At 40.0% G+C, this 22330-nt stretch overlaps 1 protein-coding gene across 1 annotated transcript in view; it reads left to right on the top strand.

Annotated features, from left to right (window-relative positions):
* SMO (smoothened, frizzled class receptor) overlaps positions 1-21238 on the top strand; it is a 65689-nt gene extending 44451 nt beyond the window's left edge. The window contains exons 9-12 of the mRNA XM_089676937.1: positions 3270-3455; positions 9567-9715; positions 12072-12206; positions 13424-21238. Coding sequence (XP_089533063.1) covers positions 3270-3455; positions 9567-9715; positions 12072-12206; positions 13424-14016 — 1063 coding nt within the window. The 3' untranslated portion in view covers positions 14017-21238. The remainder of the gene's footprint in view (positions 1-3269; positions 3456-9566; positions 9716-12071; positions 12207-13423) is intronic.
* The last annotated feature ends 1092 nt before the right edge of the window (positions 21239-22330 follow it).

Below are 22330 nucleotides of genomic sequence, written 5' to 3'. Positions count from 1 at the left end.
GAAAAATGATCCAAAACACACTGCAAAAGCAAGCCAGGAGCTTTTGAAGGAAAAGAAGTGGAATATTCTGCAATGGCTGAGTCAATCACCTGATCTCAACCCAATTGAGCAAGCATTTCACTTGCTGAAGGCAAACCGAAAGGCAGAAAGACCCACAAAGAACAACTGAAGACAGCTGCAGTTAGAGCCTGGCAAAGCATAATAAAGGAGGAGACTCAGTCTTTGGTAATGTCCATGGGTTCCAGACTTCAGGCAATCATTGCCAGTAAAGGATTCTCAACAAAATATTTAAAAAAATGAACATTTTATGAATATATTCATTTGTCCAATTACATTTGAGACCCTGAAAATGGAGGGACTGTGTATAAAAATGGTTGCAGTTCCTAAAATTTGTACTTGATATTTATGTTCAACCTCTTGAATTAAAGCTGAAAGTCTGCACTCCAAATTAATTTGGGTTGTTTCATTTTAATTTATTCTGGTGGCATACAGAGCCAAAAGTATGAAAATTGTGCCTGTGTCCAAATATATATGGACCTAATTGTATCTTTTCTGTAAAAATGGGTTGCAAATAATCATTCAGCTGTATGTTTTTAATAGTAGAAAAAAATGCACCATTCCCGCCTACTACTTACATCTCCCATATTCAGTGATGTGTTTAAAGTTCTCTTCTTCTGTAAGAACTGCTATCACTAGAAGTAAGGATGGGACACAGGGCGCAGATAGGACTGGGGCTGTAATAGTCAAATTGAATAGAGAATTATGTGTCTGAAAACAATCAAACTCTTACAGTTATATTTACTGAAAGGGGTTGTAAACCCTCACATATACCCAGTGAAGTGACTGGCCTCAGGTGATACACAGAGATTAAACAAATCTTCCTACATAGGTTGCACCTATTTATCTACAGCCATCTGTCCCCTACTTCCATTTATAGTGCATAATTTACACAGGATCTCTCAGCTCTGAAAAGCAGGGGGCGGGGAGCTGATTTACACTCAATGAGGGTAGTTCTGAGAGCTGATTGGAGGGAAGGGACACACCCCATTGGCACAGCACACAGGAACATAACTAAAGCTGTCAATCACAGACTGTGCCCTCCCATGCTCCCTTTTCTCTCTTGGTGTCAGGAAAACTCTTCAGAAGTTATTTATGCTGATAGCAGAGGAACTAGGCAGCAGACAGAAATAACACTTAGTGCTCTGGATTGAGACAATTACACACTATAGAGGGTTATACTTTGTTCATATTTTATATCTGGCATTTACAACCACTTTAAGGGTTACATAACATTCAGAAGGAGCAATAGTAGTTGCAAATTGACTGCTAGAACATGTAGCTTGAAATGTTTGGGCAAGGGTGTGTCAGTAGGGGAAAGTTACACTTCTGGGTATTATTATGGCAACATAAATTATTAATTTCATAATTTAAATATACACTTAGCCAACACTTAGAAAGCTGATTCAGTTGGTCCAGTCAAATGTACACTCATAGCTGGAATCTCATAGACAGGTTGTGTTTTCTTTTACAAGTGAGTTTAAACTGGCTGTGGATAGGGAGTGTATTACAAATTCAGGCTGGGATGTGGGTTCACAGGTGACCTTTTCTAGTTTCTACTTTTGTGGCCAATATTTGCATTATTTGCTTACTCTACATTTGGAGAATTTCTTCAGGAAGTGTGACACCATTGCTAAGTTGGTGAAATTTGGACTTTAGCTGAGAAGGTCATACAAGAACAAAACGTACAGGCCCTACCACCACTGCTTACTTTATTGTTCAAAGAGCAACAACATCCTACCAGACACAAGCTCCTCTGCTAACACTTTATGCCGTTGTACAGGGAATTGTAGCATCTTGGAAGATCACCACACAACCAGGGCCGGATCTAGCCTATCTGATCGGGGGGTGCAATAAAAAAAGTCAGGGGGCATAATGTCAACACTATGTGTGAGTCACTGACAGTCTGTCACACAGTGTTACGACCTGGGAAACACTAGTATGTATTAGACTGTCATTAGATTACGGTGATTAAACAAAACCTGTGCTCCCTTATATCAGATGTCCTATCAGAGACCCCGTTTACATCAGGAGTCCTCAGAGTGCTTCTCTACATCGTGACTACTAATCGGAGTCTCCCTTTACATCGTGTCCCCATCAGTGTACCCCGTACATTAGTGTCCCCATCACAGTTTCCCTGTACATCAGGTGTCACCATCAGAGTGCCCCCTTACATTAGTGTCCCTAACAGAGCCCCTCCTTGAATCAATTATCTTAATAAGAGTGTCCCCTTACATATGGTCAGTTATCCCTATCAAAGTGCCTCCTTACATCAGTGTCCCCATCAGAGTGCCCCCGTACATCAGGTGTCACCATCAGAGTGCCCCCTTACATCAGTGTCCCTATCAGAGCCCCTCCTCGAATCAATTATCTTAATAAGAATGTCCCCTTACATATAGTCAGTTATCCCTATCAAAGTGCCTCCTTACATTAGTATCCCCATCAGAGTGCCCCCTTACATCAGGTGTTACCATCAGAGTGCCCCCTTACATCAGTGTCCCTAACAGAGCCCCTCCTTGAATCAATTATCTTAATAAGAATGTCCCCTTACATATAGTAAGTTATCCCTATCAACGTGCCTCCTTACATCAGTGTCCCCATCACAGTGCCCCTATACATCAGGTGTCACCTTCAGAGTGCCCCCTTACATCAGTGTCCCTAACAGAGCCCCTCCTTGAATCAATTGTCCTCATAAAAATGTCCCCTCACATATGGTCAGTTATCCCTATCAAAGTGCCTCCTTACATCAGTTAACCCCATCAGAGTGCCCCTTACATCAGCTGTCCCCATCAGAGGGCCCTCTTACATAAGCTGTCCCCATCAGAGGGCCCTCTTAAATAAGCTGTCCCCATCAGAGTGCCCCCTTACATCAGCTGTCCCCATCAGAGTGCCCCCTTACATCAGCTGCCTCCATGAGAGTGCCCCCTTACATCAGGTGCCCTCATCAGAGTGCCCCTTAAATCAACCTTCTGCATCAAACTGGCTCAGTGGATCAGTGGATGCACTCTCAGAGATCTGGGGGGACACAAGCAAAATCTGGGGGGAGGGAGCACAAGAAAAATTGGGGGGGAGGGGGCACAGCCCACCCCAGCTCCCCTCTAGATCCGGCCCTGCACACAACACACCCAGATGTAAGAACCAACATGCGAAACTTTTATCCTTCTGGTCTCAGGGTTCTAAATCATGTACTTTTGACTTTTGCTGTCCTTAAGGTGCGAAGCCAATGTGACTATTGCAGCCCAAACTAATAAGCCCATTCCAGAGTGTGAAATAAAGAACAGGCCCAGCCTCCTGGTTGAGAAGATTAACCTCTTTGCCATGTTTGGCACTGGCATAGCCATGAGTACGTGGGTGTGGACCAAGGCAACCATTATCATCTGGAAGAGAGCCTGGTGCAGGTAAGACCACAGCAATCATCCTGTCATGTCTGACAATCTGACAACAGAAATGTTTACGGCAAGACCGCTGTACCACATACCTTCAGATTTCAATAAATATTCTTGTGTGCGTCCAAGGAGCCTCCAACCTTGCCTGGCACACTCTGTAACAGCCATAATTTCGGCTTCAAGTTACAGATCCAACCTCATCCCCTCTGGTATGCCCCACACAATGCAGGTGCCTCAGTGGTCAATAGGCAGGTACCTGCACTACTTACTGGTCTAATAGCAGATCAGACAGATCTATAACTTGGAGATAAAGTCATAGACTTGGAAGCCCCACAGGTACACAACTGATTGTTTCCTGAAATCCAAATTTGTACAGGCACTTGTTGACACCTGGTCTTTCTGGTTATGTAAATTATTTTTATTTATAATAGCTATGCATTAAAGTGATTGTAAAAGCAAAAAAATTAAATAACAAATAGGTTTATGTTTACCTGTTCTGTGCAATGGTTTTGCACAGAGCGGACCCAAACTTCCTCTTCTCAGGTCTCCCACCAGCACTCTTAGCTCCTCCTCTAGCGAGTGCTGCTTCCTATGGGGGCACACCTGTGGGTATGCTCCAGAACCCTGTTGCCTGCATCCATAGGCACAGAGAATCCCCCACTGATTTTGAATGACAGCAATGGGATGGCTGCTGTTGCCTCAGCAGAGCCTGTAAGACTAGAAAGTAAGGAGAGAGAGCTGCTGATGAGCGCAGTGCTGGATTGAATGGGGGCTCAGGTAAGTATAAGGGGGAAGGGTGTGAGGGGGGGGTGCTACTATAAAAATATTTTTTACCTAAATGAAATAAAGTGATTGTAAATGTTGTAATTTTTTTATAAATGTCATACTTACCTGCTCTGTGTAATGGTTTTGCACAGAGCTGCCCTGATCCTCTCCTTTTTGGGTCCCCCCTGGCAGTCCTGGCTCCTTCCCCCTCCAAGTGCCCTCAAAAGCAAGCCTCTTGCTGTGGGGGCACTCAAGCAGGCTCCATTCACACACAGAGTGTGGCTTGGTCCCGCCCCCACTCTCTCTTCATTGGCTCACTGGCTGTGATTGACAGCAGCAGGAGCAAATGGGTCCCACTGCTGTGTGAACCAATGAGGAGAATGAGACCCAGGAGAGTCGCTGCTCTCATGTACATCGCTGGATCGAGATCAGGCTCAGGTAAGTATAAGGGGGTAGAGAAGCGGGTGCTGAGGGGGAAGCTGCACGCAGAAGGTTTTTTACCTTAATGCATAGAGTTCAGTAAGGTAAAAAAAAAACTTCTGCCGTTAGAACCACTTTGAGGTAAAAAATGTTTAGGCTTTATAACCACTTAAAGGTGAAAATTACCAAAATGAAAGAATAATAAAATGAATATGGAAAAAGTAGTTGGGGAATTTTCTGTTGAAGATGGAATTATAAAATAGGTTCAATGTGCGCTTATCACAGAGAACTCGGATTTTGAGCAGTATTGTTTTTTTTAAAACACATTAAATGATATTCAAAAAGAATAAATACGAGCGCATCTATATAGCAGCTGAGCATAAGGTACCAAACACCCTCAAAACAATATATATCACAAGATGCAGCGCTAATGACTATAACATATATGCATAAATCAAGAAATCTGTCATAAATGACTAAACAGTAGAAAGTTCATAAAATGGGTGACTTTAGTGCTCTCTTCTCCTATATATCCTCCTGATGGTCAGGCGTTTGTGCAGAATAGTGCTGAAGGGGTGCACACTCACCAGAACGCACAGATAAATGAGCGTTTATTATAGATTCCCCTTTAGGATCATCAACTGGACATGCTGTGGTATTACGACAAAACACCTTCCAGACCTCCTAGATGTTCCTGTATATTCCCTGGTTTAGATGACCTGCGTACTTCTCCTTAGGATCAGCATACGATTCGTACCCCACAGAGAGATGAGTGGCTAGAATGGGTACTCCCCAAGGGAGTCAGAACAAAACGCATCCATAGTGTAGTAGGTCATATAAGGATTTATTTAAAATTCAGCAACCCGTGTACACGGTATAAGGTAAACAAAATGGACTAACCGTCCAGTATTAAAAATGACCGCCGGAGCGCCACGATGCTCCGGCGGTATGACGTCACGGCGTTCTTGGCTCCTCCTACTCCGTGTACACGGGTTGCTGAATTTTAAATAAATCCTTATATGACCTACTACACTATGGATGCGTTTTGTTCTGACTCCCTTGGGGAGTACCCATTCTAGCCACTCATCTCTCTGTGGGGTACGAATCGTATGCTGATCCTAAGGAGAAGTACGCAGGTCATCTAAACCAGGGAATATACAGGAACATCTAGGAGGTCTGGAAGGTGTTTTGTCGTAATACCACAGCATGTCCAGTTGATGATCCTAAAGGGGAATCTATAATAAACGCTCATTTATCTGTGCGTTCTGGTGAGTGTGCACCCCTTCAGCACTATTCTGCACAAACGCCTGACCATCAGGAGGATATATAGGAGAAGAGAGCACTAAAGTCACCCATTTTATGAACTTTCTACTGTTTAGTCATTTATGACAGATTTCTTGATTTATGCATATATGTTATAGTCATTAGCGCTGCATCTTGTGATATATACATTAAATGATATTGACCTTTTTCTTTATAAAGAACATAGATGTATTTGTGTTGTAAGGTTAGAAAAGCTTATATCAAATAGACCCTGTCACCAACTTGCAGTGAAAAGCACAGAAATGAAAGTATTTTGAAAACTTACTTGCAGCGTTGTTTATTTCTATAAACACTTTTTTTATTTTTAATGAGTCTTTTAACTTGTAGGGAGTGTGACGACCTTAGGAAGATTCAATTCCCTAGAACAACAGTTCCTCTTCTCTCCCACTCCCCCAGGGTCATAGCCCTCTCCTCTTCTAGAAGTGAAGAAGAGACATTCTGTGATGTTGCAGCTCCTCTGCCCCTCCCCTTTTTATACAACCTTTTATGCAGCAGTATTAAACCCAACACCAAAAATGTAATATATTGCAGCTCATCAATCCTTGAGGCTGCATTTCAGAGGCACGCATCTGTTGCTTCATTTGTTCCTATGTTTTTCAGTTTTTTTAGCTTTTCCATCAGCTTTTATTTTTTTTATTATTAATATTCATTTTTTTTGTGGTGGGGTAAGAGGTTAGAGTTAAGGTTAGGTTAGGGTTAGGGTTAGAATTAGGGGTTGGGCTTAGGGTTAGGATTGGGGGTTTGGGTTAGGGGTTAATATTTTATTGTCTTCTTATTTATTTATTCTTTTTTTTTTTTTTACTAGGGTTAGGGTTTTAATAATTATGCTGCTGCTACTACTACTACCACTACCACTACTAATAATAATAATAAATAAATAAATAAATGTAAAATAAATGCACAAATAAAAAAAATCATAAATAAATAATCAATACAATAAATTAATACTATGTAATAATAATAATAAAAAAATAATAATGAACTCCTAACCTTAACCGCCTAACTCTTAAAACAAATAAATGAATATTAATAATAAATTAATAAACACTCTAAGCCTAAATAAATTATTATTATGATTAATTTAATAATGATAATAGTCATAAATTATTATTATTAATTTCTTTCTGTTTGGGTTTTAATTTATTATTATTTTTAGGGTTAGGGGGTTAATGTTAGGGGTTAATATTATTTACTACATATTCATGTATTTAGTTTATTTTTTATTTATTATGATTTTCACTTATTTGTGTATTTATTTTATTTATTTTACATTTATTCATCCATATATTATTACAATTTGTTTTTTTCATTTAAACATAAAATCACACAAAAATGCGCACATTTTCATTAATTTCTATGGGAATAAAAACACTCCAAAAATGCGCAAATCTGCCCAATTTGAGCTACAAAAAGCTCCAGAACTTTTTTGAGCTTCAGGCAACTTGGAGTGGAGGTATGAACCATCTCCATTGAGAAATATTGATTTTTTTTTTTGCTCCTCAAGCTTTTTGGAACTTCGAGCTACAAAACGTTCAGGTGTGAATGGGGCATAAATGTGGTGGCCGCATTCGTATTTTTAGGCTTTTACCCTTTATTTTTACATGGTGATTCAATCAGTAGTACACTTTTAGTTTTAAGGTGTCTTCATCCTGTGTGGAAAAGCAACGAAGAGACCTGTGGACAGCAGCAATGTCAGTCTGGGGAAAGGGTAGGGTTAGATGAACTAGCAGATTTGGATGGACTTGACTAACAATAGTGTTGCCATGTCATCCCTTTAAACCCGAACAAATATTAATTACACAGGTTCTGTGGCTGATTAAGGTGGTAATTAAACCCGCTTAGTGCCTTATTTGTATTAAATTCACCTGTGTAATTAATATGTCTTCGGATTTAAAGGGATGGAGTGGCAACCCTAACAAATTAACGCCAAACTCCAGCTAACACTTTTTAGGCTTCGGTCACATGGGGCATGTTAAAGCGTATACCCATGGAGAGCTGTGTTTATCCGCATGTGGATGCACAGGTGTTTTGTGCATCCCCATGCAGGCAGTCCCATTGATGTCAATTGGACACAGCAGCTGGACAGACACAGTCACTGCTCCCAATTTGACAGGTGTAGGTACGCAGCCCCGAACACACACTGTCAGGGCTGTGCATTGGGATGGTGGGGATGCATGAAACTCCTGTGCATCCTCATGCAGGTAACCATGGCCCCCCACAGGTGTATGCTTTAGTACACCTCGTGTGAACGAGGCGTTAAGCTGTTACGGGAACAGTATTTTTTTTCTTTTTGGGAAGAAGGTTGGCTAGAAGGTCGTAATGGTGCGCAATGAAAACTAAAAGGCAGGCTTGTTCCACCCATTGGTTTGTATACAAGTTTTGGGCATTTTTTAGAAATTTTGCCAAGGCACCCCTGAAGAAACCTCAAGGCACCCCAGGATGCCTGGGCACCCTGGTTGAGAAAGGCTGGATTACACACTATGTGGACCTACTTACCTGTTCACCTCTACTCAAAGGAACTGAATAAGGGGATGGTGGAGTGTTGGATGGATCTATCCTGAATCTAAAAACACCAGATTTTCTGTGACAGGCTTAAAGGGTAACTCCAGTTTTGTGTGAGAAAATAGCAAATAAAAGCAAACAATACAGCATATACAATTGCTACACAAGGCATACTGTATTGTAATTGGATGTTATTACAAATGGCCTTTCCTTTTCAATCTGCAGTGCTGTAATTGTCTATCAAATGAAATGCAATATGGGAACCTGGAGGTATTCTGTACATTGATTGTGTACATACCCGCCTCCCCCAGACATGTCATTTCCTGCTTCTGTGATTGGCGCTCTGATTTTCCTAGAAATCTGCACTAAGATACTACTTTTGGGCATCCCCTGCAACAACAAAAAAAATCATATCATATACTCCCAAAGGGAAATCACATCTAAAGAGATGAAGATACTGACACTTTCCTCATCAGAGCCTTGCACGTGCAGCAGCTGATTGATAATTATAAAATCTCCACCATATAGATTCATTCTGCACATGGACACAGACAAACAAACAGCTGCTTCTTCAGAATAATAAGGAAGGATTCTGCAACAAAGTTTGTTAAAATCCTTGCAAAGTACATTGATCACCCAAAGGGAAATGCAAAAAAAGTGGAGTTACTCTTTAAATATTGGATAAAGGCTAAAATCTGTATGATTTATTCAGTTTCCACCAAATAATGTATCCACAAACAAAAAAAGCACATACAGGGAAGTAGTTTTTCCCTTTAACCTGTCAAGTGTTGACAGGAGTTCTCCTTTTAACCACTTTCCAAAAAAATATAAATAATAAGATAAAAAAAAATTAAAATGTAAAAATATTTGTAAAAACATTATAATATTTGGTTATAAACTAATTTGGGTTATGTTTTTTTTTTTACTAAAAAGATAGCTGAATACATTTTGGCCAAGATTTATGAAGAAAGATTATTTATTGGCCTGGACAGGAAGGGGATGAAAGTGTCCGGAATAAAAGTGGTTAAAGGTTATGTTGGCTTTTATTTGGATAATAACTATATACTATACTGTAACTTCATCAGTGTTTCATTTTATGCCTATAATGAACAGAATTTTAGGTCGCAGTGATGATGAACCAAAGAGAATCAAGAAAAGTAAAATGATTGCAAAGGCATTTTCCAAGAGGAAGGAGTTGCTTAATAATCCTGAAAAGGAACTGTCCTTCAGTCTCCATACAGTTTCCCATGAAGGACCAGTTGGTATGTATAAGTCCTCTACTCAGACTTTCGGTTCCTTTAGTCACACCAAGGTACATCCCTGTCAAATTATTAGTTATAAAAACTGACTGGCATACTGGAAAACATTGAGCTGGTCTTTGAAAGGTGTTTAAAGAATTCAAACTCTCCAAAACTGGCATACACAGCTATCTGAGCCTTTCTAAAGAGCCCTCAAAATGTATACTTAAATGCAATTCATGTAATTATCTAAATTTGTCTTGATATTACCCTCCATAATTCTGTGCAGCAACACTGAGACAGGAGGTGCAGGAAATCAGGATCTGTTGCATGCACATATACTGACAGCATTCACTATGTAGGCCGTAGGTGTGTTTTTGAATAATCTGGTGATGCTGCTGTAGTGGCATTAAAAAAGCTGGCTATATTGGATGGCAGGAGTGCCTGGATTAAAATGTTGGCTGAACACAAAACAAATACTTTGGCAGGTAAAACAGTTACCAAACATTTATTTTAAAATGTACAGTGAGGAACAGAAGTATTTGAACACCCTGCGATTTTGCAAGTTCTCCCTGTTAGAAATCATGGAGGGGTCTGAAATTCACAGAGAGACAGAATTTAAAAAAAAAATTCAGGAAATGATTTTTAAAGAATTTGTCTTGCACTGCTGAACATACGTATTTGAACACCTAAGAAACAGCAAGAATTCTGGCTCTCAAAGACCTGTTACTGTGCCTTTAAAAAGTCCATTTGTACTCCTCTCATTAATCTAACTTAGTAGCACCTGTCTGAGCTCTTTCCACCCCACAGTCAGTCCACCCCACCTGTCCACCCCACAGTCAGTCAGACGCCAACTACTACCATGGGCAAGACCAAAGTGCTGTCAAAAGACACCAGAGACAAAATTGTGGACCTCCACAAGGCTGGAAAGGGCTACGGGGCAATTGCCAAGCAGCTTGTTGAAAATAGATCAACTGTTTGAGCAATTGTTAGAAAATGGAAGAGGCTAAAGACGACTGTCAGTCTCCCTCGGACTGGGGCTCCATGCAAGATCTCACCTCGTGGGGTATCACTGATGATAAGAAAGGTGAGGAATCAGCCCAGAACTACAAGGGAGGAGCTGGTCAATGACATGAAGAGAGCTGGGACCACAGTTTCAAAGGTCACTGTCGGTAAAACACTACACCGTCATGGTTTCAAATCATGCATTGCACGGAAGGTTCCCCTGCTCAAGTCATCACATGTCCAGGCCCGTCTGAAGTTTGCCAATGACCATCTGGATGATCCAGAGGAGGCATGGGAGAAAGTCATGTGGTCAGATGAGACCAATGTAGAACTTTTTGGTCTAAACTTCACTTGTCGTGTTGGAGGAAAAAGAAGGATGAGTTGCATCCCAAGAACACCACCCCTACTGTGAAGCATGGGGGTGGTAACATCATGCTTTGGGGGTGCTTTTCTGCGAAGGGAACAGGACAACTGCACTATATTAAGGAGAGGATGAATGGGGCCATTTATTGTGAGATTTTGAGCAACAATCTCCTTCCCTCAGTCAGAACATTGAAGATGGGTCGTGGCTGGGTCTTCCCACATGACAACGACCCGAAGCTCACAGCCAGGATAACCAAGGAGTGGCTCCGTAAGAAGCATATCAAGGTTCTGGAGTGGCCTAGCCAGTCTCCAGACCTAAATCCAATAGAAGATCTTTGGAGGGAGCTGAAACTCTGTGTTGCTCAGCGACAGCCCCGAAACCTGACAGATCTAGAAGAGATCTGTGTGGAGGAGTGGGCCAAAATCCCTGTTGCAGTGTGTGCAAACCTAGTCAAGAACTACAGGAAACGTTTGACCTCTGTAATTGCAAACAAAGGCTTCTGTACCAAATATTAACACTGATTTTCTCAGGTGTTCAAATACTTATGTTCAGCAGTGCAAGACAAATAAATTCTTTAAAAATCATACAATGTGATTTCCTGAATTTTTTTTTTAATTCTGTCTCTCAGAGTGGGAATGCACCTACAATGTGAATTTCAGACCCCTCCATGATTTCTAAGTGGGAGAATTTGCAAAATCGCAGGGTGTTCAAATACTTCTGTTCCTCATTGTATATTCCTATAATAAAGTATATTTAAGCACATTTTGTAGAACATAGTGTCCTGGAATAATAGCAATAATAATCTGTCCTGACCTCTAATGCTCAAAAATAAAAAATGATGTATAGAACATATGATGGGTGTACACAAGGATACATTCTTACCCATACTTTTGAAATTTTGAAATTCTACCTGATAGCTTATTACAAAAAAAAAAAGATAATAATGTCCTATTGAGTTAGTCATTGATTTATATGGGTGAAGTCACTAAGTTTGTTTCATTTATTCCTCAGCGGGTCTTAACTTTGACATTAATGAGCCATCTGCTGACATGTCCTCGGCATGGGCACAGCATGTCACAAAGATGGTTGCCAGGAGAGGAGCCATTTTGCCTCAAGATGTTTCTGTAACTCCAGTGGCAACTCCAGGTAAGCACAATAATTAATTGATATAATTTTTGTGTAAACAGTGATTTTTATTATTTTTTTTAGCTTTCTTGTTTTGTTTACATCTGTTACTAATGGTCTTAAGCCCCGTTCACATGGGGCAGATTCCGCCTGCAATCCGCTTGTTCAGCAGGGGATCTGTCTGCTGATCTCCACTGAACAGGCCATCCTATCTGGCCAGATGGAAGGGATCCCCATACTTTTTTTTAGCAGATTGGATTGGATGTAGGTGGGTGTAAAGGGACACATGACTGTTTACACCCACCACTCCATAGAGGAGAATGGAGATTTTGGTCGGGTGTGCCTGAAAAATGGACAGGCCTACCCGATCGGAACACTCCTGTGAAAGGGGCCTTGTTCAGTAAGGCAAATACAGGAACCCATACCCCCTAATCAAATTTAAAGTGGACCTCCACCTTCCAGATCCATTTTGGTTCTCTGGTTCCCCTCCCCTTTCCACTTTTTTATGGTTTCTTTGCTTTTGTCTAATTTCCTTTTTTTACTTTTGGTTCAGAGACATGTGTGCCTATTCCCTCAGCCTCCTGGGATATCTCCATCTAGGGTTGCTACCTCATCCGTTTAAACCCGAACACATAATAATTACACAGGTTCTGAGGCTAATTTAATGCAGATAAAGCACCAAGTGAGTTCAATTACCACCTTAATTAGCCACAGAACCTGTGTATTTAATATGTTTGCTTTTAAAGGGAGGAGGCAACCCTATCCTCATCACATATCTAAGGAGGCTGCAAGAGCAGGGACATTCAAGGACTGGTGGGTGGAGTTGCCATGTGTCCAAACCAAGAAGAAGCAGTTGGCTTCTCATGACTGACGCAGATCAAGATGGCAGCATAATACATGAGCTGTGACACCTGAGTAGCAGAACGCAGCAGGACAACGCTGGATTTGCTGGGCAGGGGAGTATCTGAATCAAGGACAACCCAGCATAACAGGTAAGGGGAGCTTTAAAAAATAGAGGGGGAGTGAAGTTCCACTTTAATCTTTCATTTATCATTGATAAAACGGAATCTAAAGGATTGCTAAGGGTTATACTACACATTACATATCCATTATAAGATTGCACTCCTTGGGCACAAAACTAACACAGCGGAGTAAGAATCCTTTTTTTTTTTTTAGCTAAGAGCCAATAGATTTGCAAACTTTAAAAAACGTGCCATTTTTATCACTTTTTCCTGCAGTGCCTCCTGAAGAGAGAGAACACTTTTGGCTGCTAAATGCTGATAATCCTTATGGACTGGAGAAGAAAACTAAGAAAAAGAGAAAGAGAAAGAAGAAAGAGGTCAGACCAGTGGATGAAAGTAAAGGAATTGAAAACTATAATACAAGGGCTTCAACAGCAGTGCCTCGTCTGCCAAAGCTGCCGGTTAAGCCTGGTCTAGTGACCAGGACAGTGAAACCTCAGGAGTTTGAAGAAGCCCTTCCAGGATCATACAGAGAATATAAGCGATGGCCACCTATTAATGACGGATTGTATCATGTGGAGAATATGAATGACCATCATGGATACAAAAAATACACTCATGCCAATTTTATTTCACATCCTTACTCCACTGATGAGCTCCCTATAGCTCAGTATAGTGGTGTTCAATTTATCCCTCATCCAAGGCATGATGGTGTATTTCAGTACTCGAATGGGAATCTCCCATCCTATTCCACAAGACATGGTCCCTGCAATGACAGGACTCAAACTAGAAGAGCAGAGATCCCCCCCATGCATTCCAGAGCAAACCTCATGGATGCTGAACTCATGGATATGGACTCTGATTTTTAGTTCTACAACAGACACTTGAAGAACTCCCTTTGAGTTAATAGAATGCATAACAGACACAATCCAGGTTGTGTGCATCCCTTTTGTACTGTTTAACAAAGGTTCCCTTATGGACAGAGAGACATACACAGAGGCCTGAAATCTTGGTGAATATATATTTTCAGATGATGATGGGTTTTACTTGGAATTATATTTCAAAATGACACCAACAGATGGATAGAAACAGACAAAATGAATTCAATTTACTGTTTATTCACAATGCAGCTATGCAATGCAGAGTTTCCATATTCACTCTTTTTTTGCTTTATTTGATAGAAGTTATTTTGCTGGCTATGGTTATGTATTGTGCAACTAATTGGTGATTTCTGTGAAGATGGCATACATAAAAGGAAATGTTTACTGGGCCAAGCTACATTTTGTCTGATCAGCTATCTTGTGGTACTATTTAGAAGTGAACACACAACCTGGTACTTTGTATAAATCTTTAGAAGTGTGCCTTACATAGCTGGCTGTTGAAGCTGGCTTTCTTGGTTTTATTATTAAACCTTAAGGGTGCGTCATATGTGAAATAGCTAATATAATCAGGTCCTGATCTTTGAATTTCTGTTGATGCATATACATTCTTTTCTCCTTTTTACAAATGAGATCAGTGCTATACTGCTGGACCTTGAACATGCCTTGAGATTATACTGCATAAGATTTAAATATTCTGTAGTGTCAAAATGTACACACTTCATTATGTTTACTAGCAGGAAAGCTGCAAATTTGGAGCATCATTTCACTGTATTCATAAGCAGGCTTAATATCTTTCTAGTCAGGAAATACATCATTTCCTTTATGTACTAAGACACTATCAGCATCCCCCATAACATCTTCTTTTGCTTCATTTTAATGACTTTATTGTCAGATTAGAAGAAATAACAGGATTCAAAGAAAGGAGTAGCTGTAATAATTATAGAACTTGGTATTGAATAACATCATATTAGAACTCTAATGGGTATATTTATAAAGACTTTTTAAATGAAGCATTCTCTTCTGGTGAGTTAATTACTGTCATTTCAAACACATGCACCAGGTAGAGTCACCTGCAGTGAATGTTTGGTAATTGTCATTTTCACTGCTTTTAAAATACTTTAGCTGACACCCACATTGGTACTGGTGTGGTCCATGTTTTTAGGAGAATTTCTCTGGAATCAGGTTTTATTACTAGACTATTAGGATACGTTCACACTAGCGCTGTGTGCATGCGGCAGAGAGGCGTTTGGGAAGTGTTTTTACCGCTTCCCAAACGCCTCTGCCAATTCTGCACATTACAGCACATGGTGCTGTTCTAATGGGAGCGTTTACGTCGCGTTGCGTCGCGGCAAAACGGACGCCTCTGGACGAGTCAGGAGGCGTTGAAGCCTCCTATTCTCGTCTATGTTGCCGCTCTGCAAACGCCCGGCCGGCGTTTGCGGTGCGGTTGCGGAGCGGTAACACCACTCAAACTGCATTATAGGCGTTTGTGGGGCGTTATTAACGCTCGGCAAACGCCGGACCAACGCTTGCCAAACGCTATAGGGGCGTTTGGCAAGCGTTGGCAAAACAGCCAAGTGTGAACGAGCCCTTAGGCTTCTTTCACATTTGCGGTAAGCTGACCACCCTCAGAAAACCAACCTGTGGTGGATCCCTTTTAAGAGGGTAGTATAGCAGTGGCTGACAGGCATGCAGGAAGCACTACTGCCATTTCCTAAATTCCTGTTTTCTTTTTTTTTCTAATTCCCATTTTTTACTTTTCTCCACAACTGCCAATCAAGCATTTGGCTTGTGGGTGCAGAGTGGCTCAATAGAACTCAATGGCCGAGTTTGACAGACCGCCTGTCAGACTCTGCGGCCTGAGTTAAAAATACTGCTGCTGTGAAGCAAAGCATCCCAACTGCAGCATGTGTAGGACCCCATCCAGTTGTATTGTTACAGTTTGGGTGGGGGGGGGCTGTAAAACAGCTCAGTTGCCTGTTTTAACCTCCCCCTGCCGTCCATGTGAAAGAGCCCATTTGTTGTTTAAACCACGGATATGGATATTCTCTATGGTTATAAATAAACATGAACATTCCAAATCAATTAGGAATCTGAACTTGCAGGGAACTTCCTACAGTTACATTTTCCTGCACAATGAGGTCACCCTAAGGCCCCGTTCACACAACACTTGATCCCGCTACGCGATTTTGTCATGCAATTTTCACGTGATTCTGCATGTAACATAGGGCAGCCCATTCACTTGAATCTTGTCCTATGTGCTTTTGTTGCCTGAAAAGAAGCTCCTGCTCCTTTGCAGGTGACAAGCTTCATGTGATTTGTGAAGGCGTGGTTTGCTGACAATAGTGGCAGAATTGCATTAGGATTGGTGTAATGTTTTAAAAATGCGTGCAGCATGTTGTGCTGCGATTGCCGTGCGATTTGGAATTATGGGCAGAATTGCAGCGATTCTTCCCACAATCCCAAATGTTTAGATGTGAATGAGGCCTAAAGGTGCTTTTCACACTTATACTTAGTGCCGGTTCACATATATGCGGATTGGATGTGGTTTGAACTGCATCCAATCCGCGTGACATGTGAAAGAACATTGCTTCCTATGGTGCCTGTTCACATATGTCTGGTGCACTGGTGGCGCAGATTCAGTAAGGCTTTAAAAAGAGTCATGTCCGATTTATGAGCAGTGTGGTCTGGTTGCGGGGCGGATTACAGGCTATTGAGTTCTATGGGAACCGTTTATAAACCGCACATGTGCGAACAGGATAAAATCCTGCAATAATCCTGTCCTGAACCTGACATGAACCAGTGAACAACCTCTGTATCAATTAGCTGTGAAACCTGAGCTTCAATCAGCACCGCACATGTGTGAATCAGCTCTGAAAGATTTCTATATCTGCCTGGAGGTCTACAGCTATATGTAGATATGTAAAAGACAAACATACAATGATCCCTCAGGTGGAGTAACATTAGTTTATCATGCTGGTGTCTGTAAGGCACACAATGACAATTTCCCAAAGAAACACCACACACCCAATACAGCCTTCATGGAACAACCATGACATAGGACCAGACCTAATATACACTTACCAGCCACTGTATTAGATACACCTTGCTAGTACTGGGTTGGACCTCCGTTAGCCTTCAGAATTGCCTTACTTCTTGGTAGCATAGAGTCAACAAGGTGTTGGAAACATTTCTCAGAGATTTTGGTCCATATTGACATGAGTTACTGTTGCCTTTCTATCATCTCAAACCAGTCTGCCCATTCTCCTCTGACATTAACAAGCCATTTTCATCCACATAACTGCCACTCACTGGATATTTTCCAGACCATTCTCTGTAAACCCTAGAGATGGTTGTGGGTGAAAATCCCAGTAGATCAGCAGTTTTTGAAATACTCAGACCAGCCCATCTGGTATCAACAGCCATGCCACGTTCAAAATCACTTAAATCTCCTTTCTTCCCCATTCTGATGCTCGATTTGAACTTCAGCGAGTTGTCTTCACCATGTCTAGATGGCTAAATGCCTTGAGTTGCTGCCATGTGATTGGCTGATTAGCAATTTTTGTTACCAAGCAATTGAACAGGTGTACCTAATAAAGTGGTTGGTGAGTGTATTTTGTCAGGTACACATTTTGGGTACCTGTTTTTTCCTTGGATTACTGTTTTTGGGTAGCTGAAGTGGCTCCATCCAACAAACACACGTAAGATCCTGGCAGTGGAACAGTAATTATCTGGATAACCATTAAAACAATTACAATGTCAAATATGGACCATTATTTGTTCATGATTTCTACTAAACTGTATCTTTTGTTTTCAGTTTTTGATTTTTTATTCAACTGAAATAATACTGTTTTTTTTCCTATGGAAATATTACCTGAATTGAACTGTATATATGAATCTTTCAGTTTAGCACACCCTTGTTCTTCATATACAGAGCATTAAGCATTTTGGTGCTGCTTCTAAATTATATTTTATGTGCATGTTAGTTATTTTTTTATGTGATATATTGTACAAGTGAATGCTATGTTGTGAAAAAATTTATTAATTTTTTTTCTCTGACCATGGAGTCAGTAGGTATTTTTGTATTTTGTGTTTTTATTGCCTTTTTTGATAAGAGTCAATGACAATGTTCTGATAAAGTCCATAAATGATTCATACTTGTACTTGCCAGCAGAGGAACAAATCATAATACCCTTTTAAGTAGGTGATTAGAGTTTTTTTCATTTTAAAAAATTACTTTCCATGACATTTATCTAGGGGTGCATTTTAAAAAATACATAGCAGTTTCCCCAGTGAAAGTACATGCACATTTGTTCTGTGGGATGGGGCAAACAAAATGAATGTTAATAGGCAATTTCCTGTGCTGGACAAATGTTTTTCATTTATTTAAAACAGAAAATACCACACTTAACCAGTAGATGGCAGGAAGTATCATTGAAATTTCCTAAGGTATGTAATGCCATCTAGTGACAAAATTCAGCTTTTTACCATTTAAATCAATGAAAAACCTTTGTCCAGCACAAGAAACAGCCTAATAACATTTGCTTTTTCTCGCCGTTGCACAGAAGGATTGCACATGCACATTCAATGGATGAATTTTTTTTTTATATAAATACAACCCTTATTGTGTGAATATTTTTATTAAATGCCAAGTCACCAGACTAGGTTGTACATAGTGTTAGATCCTCCATTGGACTTTAGAGATTCCGAAATTCTTATCCCCCTTCTTTTGTACTCTGCAGGGAAGTGTCAACACTCCCTGAGATTACTCACTACAAAAATTTGCATTGCCATCTATCTTGGCTGCTGAGCACAAAACTCACTGATGCCACAATGGGACACAAGGGACCAGGGATAAATATATTGATTTACACGTAAGGCAAACCGCAAACTTTTTCAATTGACCTAGACATATTGAGATAGACTTGTTCAGTCTACAGAGAATCATACAATTTATTGACTAAAAGTGTCTGGATTACTGAATTGTATGATTCTCTGTACATCGATTTGCGATTCATTGACTGATTCTGCAATTTTCATTCAAATCTGTGAAATTTTAAGGGAATTAAATTGTTAATGATCCAGAAAGGCACAATTAATAAAGCATATGATTCTCCACAGATCATAAAAGTCTTCATGAATATATTTAAGCAAATTAAAATTGTGGTTAATAATGGGTGGTTACTATTTATTGCACAAAAGAAATACCATAGCGGCCCACATGGCACCTATGAGTGCATGCGCAGAAACACTCGGGCTGATTTACTAAAGGTTTTGGTTAATGTTTACACAATAAATTGTGTGACTATTCACTTTAAGTAGCCAGTTGTGCAGATGAAATAAATGGGAATTGTATTTTCACATGATTGGATATTTGAAGTGAACCTCAACACAACTTATTGCTTTGAACATTCTCAAATCCTTTAGTAAATCAGACACTTTGCGTGTAGCATGTTAAACTTCTTTCCTACAGTACTGTTTCTTTTCCACCAAATTTTCTGAAAAGATCAAATTGGATACAAGTGTAAAACCATCATAGTTTCAAATGAAGACTTCATGAATCCAAAACTTCCCTACAGTACTTTTTATACTGACAGCACCACCTGCCATCTGCCTATTCAGAATATAGTCTGTACAAAATAGATCATAGTGCTGCAACAGCTGCACTCACAAAAGATATCGTACACCACAACGCGGGTAAGAAAATGATTGCTAAGGTGGAGATCTATTGGGAAATCTTAAGTCGGCCATAGATGATGCGATTTTCTTGCCTGCAACCACAGGCTGCATTCTATTCCCCCAGCAACACAATCAGTGTTGAGAGGGGAATCCCGGAGCTATTGTGTTCTCTCGATGGGGGGGTTTTCGGGGTGAGGGGGTTTAAACCCATTCGTGCCAGGAGAATACGGGTTTCATTACTAAAGCTGGTTCACTCAGACTCTCGTGCATTTCTGCATAGAAACCAACCAGTTTACAGGTTTTATTTCTAAAGCTTAAATTAACAAACTGAGGTCAGAAGCTGATTGGCTACCATGCACAGGTTCACGAGATTCTGAATGCACCAGCTTTAGTCAATAAATCCCACAGTGATTATTGCTAGAGGCATGAAAAATCCAACAGGCTGGTTGCACACAAGTTGTACAACAATCGCATTGGTTACAATCAGCTTGCTTAACCGGCCGAGATTCAGACATCTATGGCCAGCTTTACTGTAGAAATTCCCCAGACCTCAGACCCCAAGCATTGTCCCAAAGCTTAGAGTTTAGTTTTGGGTGATCTTGCTCTTTATTATATTATTATTATACAGGATTTATATAGCGCCAACAGTTTCACAACGCTTTACAAAATGAAGGTAGACATTACATTTACAATACAATTTGGTACAAGAAGAAACAAAGGGCCTTGCTCGTTAGAGCTTACAATCTAGGAACAATTGCCCTTGAACATACTTTATTTTCCCATTACAATGTGCTAACATGTCAATACAAAACCAACCAAAGGACTTCCACATTTGGATGTAAAAACTTGGCACACTCTTCATACATCATAAAAAAGCATCTTGACACTTTCTACTTTCATGCTGTATACATTGGCTGTTTGACAGATCTGCATTGTCCAAATCTTATACTAACTCAGAAGTGACTTGGCTTTTAAATGTCTAATTGCATCCACTCCTTTTATTACATTTCAGTGTTTTGTAGCCATTTTAATAGTGTGTATAGTTGTGGTAATGACTGTATCAAAAGGATGACGATAATGATGATTTGGGTGTCAAAAAATGTGTGTTTCACGGTCAATTTACCTGGTTTCATTTGAAATGTTTGGAGGTTTGTGATTTTCCTGTCTCATATGTACATGGTTGATGTCTTTCATTCTATAACATATCATAGTCATGCTCAGCTTATTTAGTTCCTTGTTGCTGTAAACTTGTAATACTTTTGTTTATTTCTTATACAATTGAAATAATATTGTACAGTAAAAGGTTTCCACTGAAACAATGGTAGATCAGTGAAGCTTGGGCATTCTGAACCTGTGCCTTGCAACAAATACACAGAACAAGTTTTGGTAGGCTTGTCATTTGTACAGACTGGATACATGTTTGCAGATAAAACTTCTAAACCTAAAACTTGGAGGAAAAGCTGTTACCAAAATGATTTGTATTTTTGTATTTCTTATTTGTAAATATGAATAAAATCTGCTCTTTTACATATTTTGCTAGTATGTCTGATCTTTTTTTCAGACCTTGTACAAACGCTTTAGGTTGGACTCACTCTCCTGATTCATTCATGTTGCGTATAGATAACCCATTCATTTTGAGCTGTCAGTGCACCGCAGAGCAAGATATGTTGCACCTGCAACCTTTTTTTAAAAAACTCAGCTCCCTACAATGCACACTAGGCTTGATTTACTAAAGGCAAACGAGCTGTTGACTTTGCAAGGGAATTTTCCCTTAGCTTAGTGAATGGGGTGAAGCTCTGTTGACTTCCATCAACCAATCATGTGCAAGTAAAAATACAGTTTTATTTTTTTCCTTACATTTGATTGGGTATTATTGCAAAGTGAGTTTTCACCAAATCTACAAAGCTAAAGGAACATTTCTTTGAAAAGTGAACAGCCTTTCTGCCTTTAGTAAATTAGTCCCAAAGTGCCTGTAGGTATGAGTTAAGGCAAAAAGGATCTCCGTTGAGGTGCCCTGTCTATGTGAATTGGAGCCAATCAAAATGTATGGCAATGCATTGCAATGTGTGGAGAATCATGCATTCATGTGCATTGTGGGTTTTTTTCCCACTCAGTCCACTCAAACACGTTTATTTTCCTGCAATATAGTGATTTAGTTGAGGACTAAATTGTCCAGTGCTTATCTGCTCCTGTCCAAATTAATCATTCTAGCTTTGGAATGTGCGCACACTGGAAGAGACTCACGCTGACACACAAGTTCAGTCTATGAACACTTCTAGTTTATTATAATGAGAAAGTGAGCTTATATATGCAAAATGATGCGAGAGTCCTGTGAGAACAGCATAAGCATTATATTAGTCTTTGATTGGTCATTTCCACGCGAAAACAATCTCTGTCATGGTATAGGTGTGATCTTCTTCCAGGTCTTATCTATAGAAAGAAAAACATTCCTTTGTCTCAAGTTGGCACGATGGGGGGGGTCGGTGCGTGTGAGCAGACATTTCTTAAGCAAGGATTTCTTAAAGTACCAGAAAGCCCAGCAGGCAGAAAATATTCACACAACATATATATATATATATATATATATATATATATATATATATATACACATATAGAAATATAA

Source organism: Staurois parvus, unplaced genomic scaffold (genome assembly GCF_062004578.1).
Source record: "Staurois parvus isolate SC_StPar_1 unplaced genomic scaffold, SC_StPar_1.0 ptg000175l, whole genome shotgun sequence".
Classification (NCBI taxonomy): Eukaryota; Metazoa; Chordata; class Amphibia; order Anura; family Ranidae; genus Staurois; species Staurois parvus.
Note: the sequence above shows the minus strand (reverse complement) of the source record. Positions and strands in the feature narration are given on the sequence as shown.